We start from the raw sequence: 13,228 nt of genomic DNA, 5'->3' as shown, positions 1-13,228 counted from the left end.
TTATATCTCGAAAGAAGCACATTGACCTTCATTTTACTTTTGCTCTTTTGGTTCCTTTTTCAATCTCCTATCATTATATACTATTGTTATGAAAAGCTTGTTATTTTGAAACCAAAAAACGAACCTCCTAAAGATGAAATTCTTATGACAAGAATTCTTTTAACATTAATTTACGAACTTAGCGAAACAAACATTCAGATTTTAAATCAATGTTGTTTATATTAACAGTTTTTTTATTCTTTGCATTGCCAAACATTGTGTTTCCAATTTGGAAATATAAAACATAATATGTGATATGATTGCCAAAGAAACAACTCTCAACAAGAGACCGAATGACAAAATAAGTAACAACTATAGGTCAACTTACGGCCTTCAACAATAAGCACATCCAATTCAGCCTAGTCAGCTCTAAAAGGCCCCGAAATGACAATGTAAAAAAAAATCAAAACTTTAAAGAGAAAACTTACAGCCTAATTTATGTACAAAAAATGAACGGAAAAACAGATTTTGAAACACAAGAACAAACGACAATTACTGAATTACAGGCTCCTGTCGTCGGACAGGTACATCTATAAGAATGTGGCGGGGTTAAACATTTAAGCGGGATCCCTACCCTAACTAACCTGTTACATTGGTATAATAGTACAATATAAGAACGAACTATCAAAATCATTTGAACAAAGCCAAACTCATCAGATGGATAAAAATACAAATATTGAAAATACAATTGGACGTGGCCTGGTACTTGTACATCCTAAAAGCAAGAAAAGACACCGAGTACATACCTTATAGTACTCGCAGTTACTGACCGTTAGTTTAAATCCACTAATGAAAAGAATCATGCATCTGAGACTAACTTATCAATCAGTACTCATCCAACATCCAATGGATTTAGTGTAAAACATCATAACCAGTTAGAAAAAAAACATGACCTTGTGTTATGACGATACAGGTATCGACAGATCGTAGATATATGAATTGGTAAATGTATATAACATAATAGTAATATTTAGTTTGCTTTTAATATACTGATAATAAAATCGATATTGAGACCCATGAAAACAATAGACAGTGTTGATTTGGTAACTTTTTAAAACAAGTTTATTTGACGGACCGATAAGTATACCAGGATCGTTTTCTAAATTTCTGGGAACGGTAAACAATATTTCTGTTTTTTTTTTTTTATGTCACATGATTCTACAGTTCCATAATATAAAAGTAAAAACAAATTAGTATTATCAGCTTCACTAACAACATGTTTTTTCAGTAACAAGAATGTTTAATCAAATATACGGGGTTAATTGGGTTATTAGGCTAGTAGGCGAGCGCCAAAACAAGGATTCGGAGGTTTTTAATGCACCTACCTAACACACGGCTATATGATATATCATTTGAAAGGTCTTTTATCGTACATTCAGAATTGCCTGGTCGTCAAACAGGGAAATGGTCACATTTTTCAAAAAACGGCAAAAAAGGGGGAAAAAATATAAGTCATAATTTGACGATATTGTTCGAAAAATGCAGTTTAAGAACCAATTCATCTGCAATATAATATGAAATATATCATTTGACAAACTAAAGTCTATCTAATTTTTGTTTCTGAAATAAAAAAAAATTAAAAAGTGTTTAAAATGAAAAAATCTCGTATTTTTGTGAAAATCATAATTTTTACGGATATTGACGCAAAACTCTCGGTAATATTTAATTTTGCATCTAAAAACACACAACTTCTATTGGTTTCATATTAGTAACATATATAACTAGTTTTTTAAGTTCTAATGTCTCGCCTAGCTTGTTTTTTATACCGACAAAATATTGATAAAACATATCTTAAAACTGCTCTAAAGCGCATATTTACCATGTTTACAGCACAGTTAAAAATAAATGTTATTTTGGTCTCCTGTTAGTTCGACAGTTATAAATACAATATGATTTAATTGTCCTAAGCTTGCCAACCACGTCAAGGCCGAAGATCACTAGCAAGGTATTGTTTTTTTGTTGTTTTTTGTTTTGTTTAGATCACTTGCAAGGTCTTGTTTCTCTTTGGTTTTTTTTCTTAACAACCACTATCATCGCATACGGAACTTAAGTACACAACCATTTGGTAGAGTTAATACAAAACACAAAATTAATAATAATATACATATTTACATTGAATAACAGTGAGGCAACTTAAACTTTATATTGCCCCATTGCTCAAATGCTCTTTCGCTATTAGTCAATGGTATCGTTTTCATCTTCATCATCGTCATTCCTTTGATCTTTTTTAGAGGTTGATGTTCTCTTTAGAATAAATATTTAGGCAAGTATCACTGCCCTGACATGGACAAAGCTCCGTGCAAGACATTTGCTGCTCTCGGCCAATACATTTCTTGCTACGTATTTATTCCCTCTTGCAAGAACATACAAGATCTTGTAGGAAATCGGACTTCATCATGCCTAAAAAGTAGAATGGATCTGATCCATGTAAACTCTTTTCCATCCGTATTCATAAGGAGACAAAGGATTTGGATGATCGAGATGTAAGGACATCCAAATTGTCGTTTGTTGAAATGACTGCAAAATATGTTCTTTGAATGCAGGTTCACTTGAGTCTTTGCATGTTACAAGTTTAACACGTAAGTCAACATGTGATGAAGCGAATTTTTCTTTTAAGTCATAAAAGCTTGAAATGAGCTCTATGGCAGCTGACAACGATGTGGTAAAAGCAATCTTGTCAAAGTTTTGGAGATTTGTAAACTTACTCGGATATTTTCTTATCAACTTGAAAACTACTTTTTGCCAATCCCAATTATAGCAGAAGTGGTATCAAGCATGAACTACAGGGAGAATGTTAGCTAGTAAAGGTGAAAAAGATTTACTTAACTCATGGATTGGTATGTACCTTCTACAGCCCCTAAGACAATTAGTTGACCCCGTCAAAAACCACATTTGTTCAGTCGACACTAGAATCTTGAAATAATGAACACAGAGCACAAAAACATCTGTATCGGAACACTTGACTATGCTTGGTCGCCTTATATTCAACTGCTAAAAGATTTAATTAGATTATAACATGAAGCAAGATTCTGGTGTCTGTGTCTTCATACGAACAGGACAGATCTGAAGATCGATTACATGCTCTCATTGAGTGTTGTCGCTCTATTCTGGATTGGAAAATGCGCCGTCAAGAACTAAAGATTTGTTTTCATCCTGGAACCTATCAGACAAATTGCTGCTCAGATAATCTCAAAGGAAAGTTATCAGAGCTTGCTTGTTTTTGTTGCTTGATAGACATTTTTTCCAGTCTGGAACAGTTCGGCCTTCAGCGATATGAAACTTTTTCGTAGTTGTTGCCGATCGTCTATGTCGCTCTACTGATTTTATGGAATGTTCAGTACTAGTGTCATAGCGATCGAAGACATCAACAACCTTGTCTGTGAATCGGAAGCATGATTGTAAAAGATGGACGAAAGATACCAAAAGGGACAGTCAAACTCATAAATCAAAAATAAACTGACAACGCCATGGCTAAAAATGAGTGCCTGTATAATGTAAGATTTTGCCAAGTCTCCAATTGTGGACATCATTTTAACATCAAATGACTGAAATCATGCCATTTCTTATTGGTACGGTAGCACTGTGATCGATTGGTGGAATGTTAGGGACTGATCCTACCTTAATTTTAAAATTCATGGGAAGATCAGACTTATTTATCTTCCTCATAATTCCATCGTCATAATATATGCAGTGGGAATGGGACAAATTAGATAGGACGAAACAGTTTCCACAGATACGTCATCTCTACATTTTGTTAGAGATAGTGCACGGGTAAACACAAGCTTGGGAATCAAATGACCTTTTACAATTTGCCCAGATTTGCATTTTAGTTGTACTTTGGGGTTCATATCCTCAAATGTATTCAGTCCTGATCTTTGTCTGTTGATAGTGATGACTCAACAAATATCTTCCTTTTTGACGTTTTTGTTTTTCAAGTTTCAACTGATTTTAACAGTGAATCTTCAATGTCGTGACTTGCATGGAGACCAGTTGAAATGTTCATATGCTGACGGGAGAGATTATCAACGTCAAATGGATTTGTCATATTTTCTGTTATATAAACAGTTAGATCGTCTACAAATGTTTTATCCCTTTTCATTGCAGCTGGTTTTGCTTCATCGTGACATTGGTCAACAACCTGGACAAGACACGCACGTGCTCTCATTGCCGATGTTATCTGACTAAGCACATGCCTTGTAAGATTCCATCTTATCAATGAAGCCTTTCTCTTTGTTAAACCAACAATGCCTCTAACAACCTTAACACATCATCATGTCTTTGCCTTAAGCTAACAGCATTCATTAAGGTTGTGAAACCTCTTTTAGTTGTCATATTACGAGTCTCTTGTGTGATATTTTGACATATTATACAGCATTGCTAATTATGGACATGCGGCAGCGCTTCATTGGAAGTGGCGCATATTTCACAGGACTTGGACACTCATCAATGATGAGTAATTATGATAATATTCAAGAATATACTATTATACAAAATGCAGTCTGCTGCTTACATAGCACATGCGAATATCATTACTAATGGTTAAATTGGTCTTTTGGTAACACATATACGAATATTTATCTAGTAATATGTTGAAACACGACTTGTGTTTTGGACACTTAAGTGTTAGCTATGCATATTAGATACTAGATTTATATAAATGTTTAGCGTCTGGGATAAACACGATACAGATCCGGAATACCGTTTAATAATGCAGATTTTAGAAAAGTCGACAAACATTTATTATCCATCATTGAGCTTCGATGTGTGTCGCAATCTTTTCAGGGTATATGGAATTTATAAAAACAAAACATATAAGAGTTTTGATAAGACATTGACACTGACAATCTAAAAAAATATGGTATTTTTTTTACATTTTAGGGTTGGTCTTACAGATGCCTCAGAATCAACTAATTTTTCATAAAATCTTCTTTTTATTGGATTCCATGTCTTTTTAGAATGTATTCCAAGCTATCTTAGATAAAAACGAATAATATATTTACAACAATGCCGATATATGCCATGTTAAGTATCACCGTATAATCCTAAGTAATTCGACATTTCTGTGTTCTCGTGAGATTTGCAAGAAACGTGACCATAGGGAACTTTGACGACCACCCAAATCGCATGCTCTAGAAGTTTTTCTTTCGATTGATACCAAAATTAGCTGTGTGTTCGATAGGTGCAATAAAAACCTTAACGAGAGGCTTTTTCTCAAATCGGCGCTCGCCTATAGCTTAGTAGAAAATAATAGTCTAAAGTAATTGTATGTATTAATAAAAACACATTCACTTTCATATCTAACGTGCTCTACAGGGTCAGTGTGAGCTTTTAAAAAAAAAATGGTGTCCGTCGTTTGTAATCTGCAGTCGTCCGCAACCGACATTCGTTTATTTTTACAAAGACTTTCCTCAAAAATAAATCGCTCATTCAGATCTACTTTAGTATTTATTGTCCTCAGTTGACTGTTAATTGTTGACAAATGTATATTGTGCTGATACATTTCTGTGTTATGTTTATGCATCTAAAGTGTAAACGGTGTTCAACTTTCCAACTAGAAATTATGTGTTGTGTGAAATGGCTTTCCTTACTTTCGGCATCCTGTAAAGTAGTTCCTTAAATAACATTTTCTGTATACTTAACGTATAGACAATGTATAAACTATTAAGACGATAACCTTTCAAAAACAAAAGCGTTTGAAAAATATTACTTCTGTTGATAAAGCATATTTCTTTCCTCTTTTTGTTTAATAACTGAGAACTATATTATGTATCAATGTAGGGGGCGCATCTTTGTACGTTGTTCACCTTACCCCAACTTTGGACCTCAAAAAAAAAAAGTTCCGTAACTTTACCCACCTGGGTATTTGGGCCCAGGTAACCTTAGGCAAGTGTCTATCATTTGTACCTAGTGGGCAAAAAAGCTTTGCCGTAGGAAAAATTTTGTGAAGGAAAGAAGGGGGATGGTAGGGTCACCCTACCCCAACTTTGGACCTCAAAAAAAAAAGTTCCGTAACTTTACCCACCTGGGTATTTGGGCCCAGGTAACCTTAGGCAAGTGTCTATCATTTGTACCTAGTGGGCAAAAAAGCTTTGCCGTAGGAAAAATTTTGTGAAGGAAAGAAGGGGGATGGTAGGGTCACCCTACCCCAACTTTGGACCTCAAAAAAAAAAGTTCCGTAACTTTACCCACCTGGGTATTTGGGCCCAGGTAACCTTAGGCAAGTGTCTATCATTTGTACCTAGTGGGCAAAAAAGCTTTGCCGTAGGAAAAATTTTGTGAAGGAAAGAAGGGGGATGGTAGGGTCACCCTACCCCAACTTTGGACCTCAAAAAAAAAAGTTCCGTAACTTTACCCACCTGGGTATTTGAGCCCATGTATGCTTAGGCAATTGCCTATCGAGTGTCCCTAGTATGGTTAAAAGCTTTGCCGTAGGGACTTGGCTATGAATTTAAGAAGGGGGAGGGTAGGGTCACCCGACCCCAACTTTGAGCCTCCAAAAAAAAAATCCGTAACTTTACCCACCAGCTGGATCTTTGGTCCCAGGCAAGCTTAGGCAATTGCCTATCGAGTGTACCTAGTGTGGTTAAAAGCTTTGCCGTAGGGACTTGGCTATGAATTTTAGAAGGGGGAGGGTAGGGTCACCCGAACCCAACTTTGGACCTCCAAAAAAAAAAAAATCCGTAACTTTACCCACCTGGATCTTTGGGCCCAGGCAAGCTTAGGCAATTGCCTATCGAGTGTCCCTAGTATGGTTAAAAGCTTTGCCGTAGAGACTTGGCTATGAATTAAAGAAGGGGGAGGGTAGGGTCACCCGACCCCAACTTAGGGGTGACCCTACCACATCCGGGACTTTGCCGACCCTACCACATCCGGGACTTTGCTGTAGGAAAATGTTTACGGATTATAGTTATTTTACATAGGCTTGAATCTAAATATTTTTTTGTTTAGATTAACCAAAATATTTATGTCAAATCGTTCTCGTTCTATTTGACGTGTGTTGTTTTCACACTTATCGTTTTTCTTATAAGAATGTAATAAATAAATTACTAGAGTGACTATTTACTTATGAATAATTTCCTGAACTAGCTTGTTCTTAGACGAAAAGTGAATATAATGGTTATCAGCTTTTCTTTTCAATCGAATAATTTCTATAAGCTTGACGATCTAATTGTATCGCTACACTAGTTTATTGTTACCCGTTGTTATAAATTGTTATTATTATTATTATACAGATAATAACCCATCCCTTACCAGAGAGAAAGGAGAAAGGGTTAATAGCTAAAACATTTTTTAGATTCCCGGCTTTAAAAAAAATCGTATTTAGTACACGAATAAATAATTAAACTTTGTATGTGTTAAAATGGAATTAAATTTCATCTTCCTACTGGAAATTATTTGTCATCATATTAATTTATTTGTCATCATATTTATAAGTACGTTTGGTGTTGTTGCAAGTCTTCGGTTTTTGGGCATGATCATGTCGGCGCGTTTTCTTATTGTTCGCTGGCTTATTGTTCGCTAGCTTGATTCACCTTATTGTTCGCTGGCTTATTGTTCGCTAGCTTGAGTCTGGTCATTATCAATTATAAAACCATTTGACTATTTTGCATAACATGTGTCATGAAAAAAAACTGTGACCTATACCCTAATAATACTTTCGAAAAAGGATCATATATTTTTCTTTATGACAAATAATTATCGATTTTATTTAGACAGACAGACAGAGACGGGAAGGAATGTATACAATAAGGATCTACCTTTTATAACCACTTTTCCAGTTGTCAAGATGTATACATGTAATACTATGTTATGATGTTAATTGTAGATCGTTTGAAGCAGTTGCCGGCATTGCTGTTTGTCTGTTTGTAGCCTTAATTGCAGTTGTGACGATTGTCGTATGTCTGTGTTTTAAATGTGCTAGATCAAGATCATCTACCCAAGGACACGTTATTACATCAGCACAACCAACGGTTTCATATGATGCTACTTCGAATCAAACAGGTTCAGTGTTATTCATTTTTTTTTTCTATAAAAACGTCTGGTTGCTAATTTTTTAAACCCTGCCACTTTTCGAGATACACTACCAACGTAGAACAGCAATTTGGGTTCCACAAACATGACAAATTGAATTTAGCTATGATACTGATACTGATATAACATCGTGAAAGTATGATAGGATCCACTAAAAGTTTAAAACCTTAAATTTACCTTTACTAAATTATTTATAAGCCTTATAGTGGCCGTGAAGTTAACTTTATAAGGAGCAGAGGTGGTGTTCTCGAAAGTATCCTAAGATTCGTCCTAAGACACATCTTAGACACATTTTAGGATGGACTTAAGATCAACTTAGGACACTCTAAAGTTGTTTCTCAAAGCTATCTCAGGCGAATCTAAGTTAGGACGTCCTAAACATATCCTAAGTCGAATAATTAAATTGTTCAATATATTTTTGGATAAACCATTTATTAATGACGAAATTATTTAATAAAATAGTTTACGAATTTTATAATAACATGTACATAATTAAATGCATAATTACAATTGTAATTAATTACCAATGTAATTATATAAAAAAAGATTGTTATTTAAACTGGAAAACAATTTGTTTTGAAATGAGAATTAAATTTGTAGTGTAACCGTATCGTGAAACACGAAGTTCAAAGTTGGAAATCATGCACAATTTCTTTATATACCAGTTAATAACCGACGGTGCGTTTCATTTCATGTTCATTTTCTCGTAAAATAATGAGCAAAAAGCGAAATTCAAACTTTATTACACTAGGATGAAGATAGGATGTTCTTAAGACACCTTATTGGATGTCCTAAAGTTAGGACGAAAAATGAGATATATCATAAGTTAAGAGAGCTTCGAGAACACGACTTAGGACAAAGACTTGTCATAAGATAGACTTAGGACACGTCCTAATCCTAAGATAGCTTCGAGACAGTTCTCGAAAGTATCCTAAGATTCGTCCTAAGTCATAGATAAGACCAATTTTAGGACGGACTTGAGATCAATTTAGGACACTCTTAAGTTGTGTCTCGAAGCTATCTCAGACGAATCTTATGTTAGGACGTCCTAAACATATCCTAAGTCGAAATTTTAAATCGTTAAAGATATTTGTTGATAAAACATTTATTAATGACGAAAATATTTAATAAAATCGTTTTCGAATTTTATAATAACATGTACAGAATAAATTGCATAATTACCAATATAATTATATAAAAAATAGAATGTTAAATAAACTGGAAATTTGTTTTGAAAAGAGAATTAAATTTTTAGTATAATCGTATCGTGAAACACGAAGTTCAAAGTTTAAAATCTTGCACCTTTTCTTTATATTCGAGTTAATAACCGATGGTGCGTTTCATTTCATGTTCATTTTCACGTAAAATGATGATCAAAAAGCGAAATCCAAACTTTATTACACTAGGATGAAGATAGGATGCTCTTAAGACACCTTGTTGGGCGTCCTAAAGTTAGGACGAAAAATGAGATATATCATAAGTTAAGAGAGCTTCGAGAACACGACTTAGGACAAAGACGTGTCATAAGATAGACTTAGGACACGTCCTAATCCTAAGATAGCTTCGAGAGCACCACCCCAGGTTTTACCAAGAAATCCTAGATCTTATTTGCTATGCTCGTGTCTGTTGTAACGTTTTAGATTTCGTTAAAAGTTATTGATGTGTAATTGGTAAATTACTAAAATTACTAAAGGATTTCGTAACCTAAAATGATAAAAAAAACACACAAAATTAAGTGTTTCCTCCTATGACTCGATAACACACCCGGGAGTAGTGTCATTACCGGAAACAGTAAAAAAAATGGTTTATTTTTATCACATAGCCATTTAGTTATAAAAAAAATCAACGAAGGTAGTATTTATTTTAGCTGAAAAGTGCTTCAATACTGGCATGCTTGACAAAATATTTTTTTTCATAAATTCTCCGTTGATAAATTAATAAACTATTTGAAAACAAACTTTACTTTAAGGTTCTAACTTCCTTATGTAAGGTTGACAAATAATTCATTTGAATGTACTTTTTTTCCTATTGTGATCTGTCGCGGTATCTAGTCACTTTCATATCTTTAACATTCCTTGCCCGACCCGTCAAAAAGAAAAACGAAATGGCCAGCACATTAATTACATGGACACATATGAGATAATGTACATAGCACACCCTTTGAGTATGGTTAAATTGTTCTAATAGAAATATATTTGTACCGTTCACAAACTTATGAATACGTATGACAATTTTGTTTAAACTGATTTGATATTATTTAAGGTATGCAAGGGTATAGCCAGCCATATGGTGTCCATAACAACAGTGGATTTGTCCCTCCACCAGCATATAATCATACAGCCATGCCTGGCCAGCATCCTAGTTAAGGATTAAATACTATGTAATACATGTTATATAAGCTTAGTACATGTAAAATTATATTTTTTAAGATGCTTTGAGTATTTTGAAATTAATTCTAATCAAACGGATTGATTTATAAGACAAAATCAAAGTAAACTAGAATGACATTTTTTGCTGTATATCATATTTGTTATTTTTATTTATTGTAACAGTTGTTTTTCTTTCTTTTCTTTTTTTACATAAATTATAACTTGTCTTCGGGTTTGAATTATTTTATATTTTTTACACATCTTAAGCTTGGGTCACACATTTACGATTTTAACTACCGTCCTCGACAGGACCATTCCCGATTAAAATTTGTCAAAAGTCTGATCAAGATCCTGTGAATCGTTGATGCAAATTCAAACTTTAATTAATTTTTAAAAAAATGCCATCTACGATATAATTCAAAATAATGTGTTTTTCAAAGATGTTTTGAGTAGATATTTTGATAAAACATATCACATATAGGCGAGTGACAATTTTCAAATGACGCTTAGTTACTTGTGAGTCTTATGCAGAGGAAACGCTTCGTCTGGCGTACTAAATTCTAATCCTTGTACCTTTGATACCTTTTTAGTTAACGACTTTAGTGCACCAACCTAACATACGGCTATATTGTATATCATTCGAAAGCGTATTACCTGTACTTTCATTCTTGCCCGGTCGTCGTTAAATCAAGGTAAAAAGGTCAAAACTGAACATTCCAAAAATTTGCCAGAATATTGCGGGGTTCACACATTGCCGATTATTGCTCCCGTTTGAGATCAGACAGCAATACGACACGAAAAGTGAAAAAGTCGGATTAGTATCCTCAATTATCTGGAATGTCCTATCATTGTCTGAACGCATTCGTTTTAGTTCGTAACAGATTCCTACGGATTGGGAAGGGTCCGAATAGTTCGGCAAAGCATCCCGACAGTTAGGTGCGTCCCGTAACATTCGGGGCAACTCATCCGATTTTGTCTAGTCGGATTACAATCGTGGCTATGTCGTGACAGATTCTGCTGTATCGGATTGAATTCCGAACAATGTCTTGTGTATTCTGGACGGTGTCCTGTGGAACGGGAAGGATCCTGAGTAATTTTTCATAGCTGTTTTTCTGCCGATTGAGTCCAGATTGCATCCAGATCTTGTCGATTGCGAACCGTTTTGTGCCGAAATCGTTCCGAAACAGTCCCGTTATTTATACGAAATTCGTCAATGATACCCACGTCAGAGTCACGACAAATACAGAATACAATACGACTGAGACCAGACAAAGCCGTTTGCAATGCGATAGAGCGGACCGTGATAGGATTACGTTCCGACAGTACCTAATCATCCCGAATATGCCGACAGTTTTCGAACGGATAACTTCCGTCAGCGTCGGTTCACTGTCTGGTCACTGTCTAATCTAAGTCGGATTACATTCGGTAGAGTCGGGACGCAGTCGTGACAGACTCGGTCGAATTTTACCTGGCGAAAAATACAAATCGGATTAGAAGCGGATTCAGAACGGGATTATCGGGACTAATTCGCTTAGAAACGGTTGAATATCGGTGCTTCCTGAACACTATCTGATTGTTGTCGTGATCAAATTATTTTTTTTTACAAATTTTAATTTCAGTTTGAATTTCCATCCACGATTCACAGGATCTTGATCAGACTTTAAATAAATTTAAATCGGGAATGGTCCTGTCAAGAACGGTAGTAAAAATCGTGAATGTGTGACCCCAGCTTAACACAAAATGTCTTTTTCTAGTACTTGTTTGGTATTTATTTCATAAAAATTATTTAAACCTTTTAAAAAAAATACCATGATTTCAAATCAAGTGCAAACTTAAATGTTGATTGCGTTTTATTAACAGAAAGTTGAATTTCTTGAAAAAAATGATAAAATTGCGATAAAATTATCTAAAATATGAATATTTGTATGTTAAAGACGGAGGGATTTTTCATCATTTTAAACTACAATTCATACATGTATGATTTAGGTCCAGATGCAGTCGTCTAATGAAACTTTTGTAACTGCCCAAAAAACACCATCTGCAAATGGGGATCATTTTGCTTTCTTTTTGCTAGATAGTATTGCTAATATTGCCAGATAATGATCAACCATATTTAATAAATAAAAAAGAAGAAGTTTGAGGAAAAAAATAACTATTTTTGGAGAAAAAAAATCCGATGTTGAAAGACTTTAATACGAAAATCATTCTCGTTCAATGTTCGAATGAAAGCTGTCTCTACTGTACGCTTTTCAATGTCAAATCCGGCGAATTCCTCTTGATGTTACTCCTTTATTATATACATGTACTTTGTTACTAAATATGGATGAAAATGATTAATTCAGATTATTTAAGATGGGTAAGCGTCATGAACAACTGTTATCACCATACCGGTTTATGTAGTGTTCACACAGATCGGTTAAGTGTTTTGAGAAGATTAGGTTGTCTGTCCTTCTTTTTCACCATGACGATGCTGTCATCTTTTTTTTCTTCGACTATGGTTTGATACTGCTTCTTTATTATTTTATCCCTCCGTTCAATCAAGAAAAAGAAAACCACAAATTTCAAAGCTGAGAGAAAAAATACAACCGAAATTAAAACTCAGATATTGATGCCAAAAACAATAATATTCGCATCGGAATTAAGCACATTTATTCAAAAACCAGTTGTTGGCAGGACACGTGTTATTTGCTCATATATTTCATTATGGTATATAATAGTAAACCGCTAACAGGAGAGATAATGCCTGATGATCATATGATGAGGACATAATATTTTAATCAGTTAAACTG

The 13,228-nt window shown here is 34.4% G+C and overlaps 1 protein-coding gene across 2 annotated transcripts in view; it reads left to right on the top strand.

The window, feature by feature from the left end:
• The window catches only part of LOC134727079 (uncharacterized), a 36,175-nt gene extending 25,725 nt beyond the window's left edge, over window positions 1-10,450 (top strand). For both annotated transcript variants that reach the window (XR_010108711.1, XM_063591468.1), the window contains 2 exons: window positions 7,865-8,040; window positions 10,333-10,450. Coding sequence is in view for 1 of the 2 variants with exons in the window: in XM_063591468.1 (XP_063447538.1) it covers window positions 7,865-8,040; window positions 10,333-10,436 (280 nt within the window). In the remaining variant the exon portion in view is untranslated. The remainder of the gene's footprint in view (window positions 1-7,864; window positions 8,041-10,332) is intronic.
• Window positions 10,451-13,228: the final 2,778 nt, after the last annotated feature.

The sequence above is a fragment of the Mytilus trossulus genome, chromosome 7 (genome assembly GCF_036588685.1).
Source record: "Mytilus trossulus isolate FHL-02 chromosome 7, PNRI_Mtr1.1.1.hap1, whole genome shotgun sequence".
NCBI lineage: Eukaryota > Metazoa > Mollusca > Bivalvia > Mytilida > Mytilidae > Mytilus > Mytilus trossulus.
Note: the sequence above shows the minus strand (reverse complement) of the source record. Positions and strands in the feature narration are given on the sequence as shown.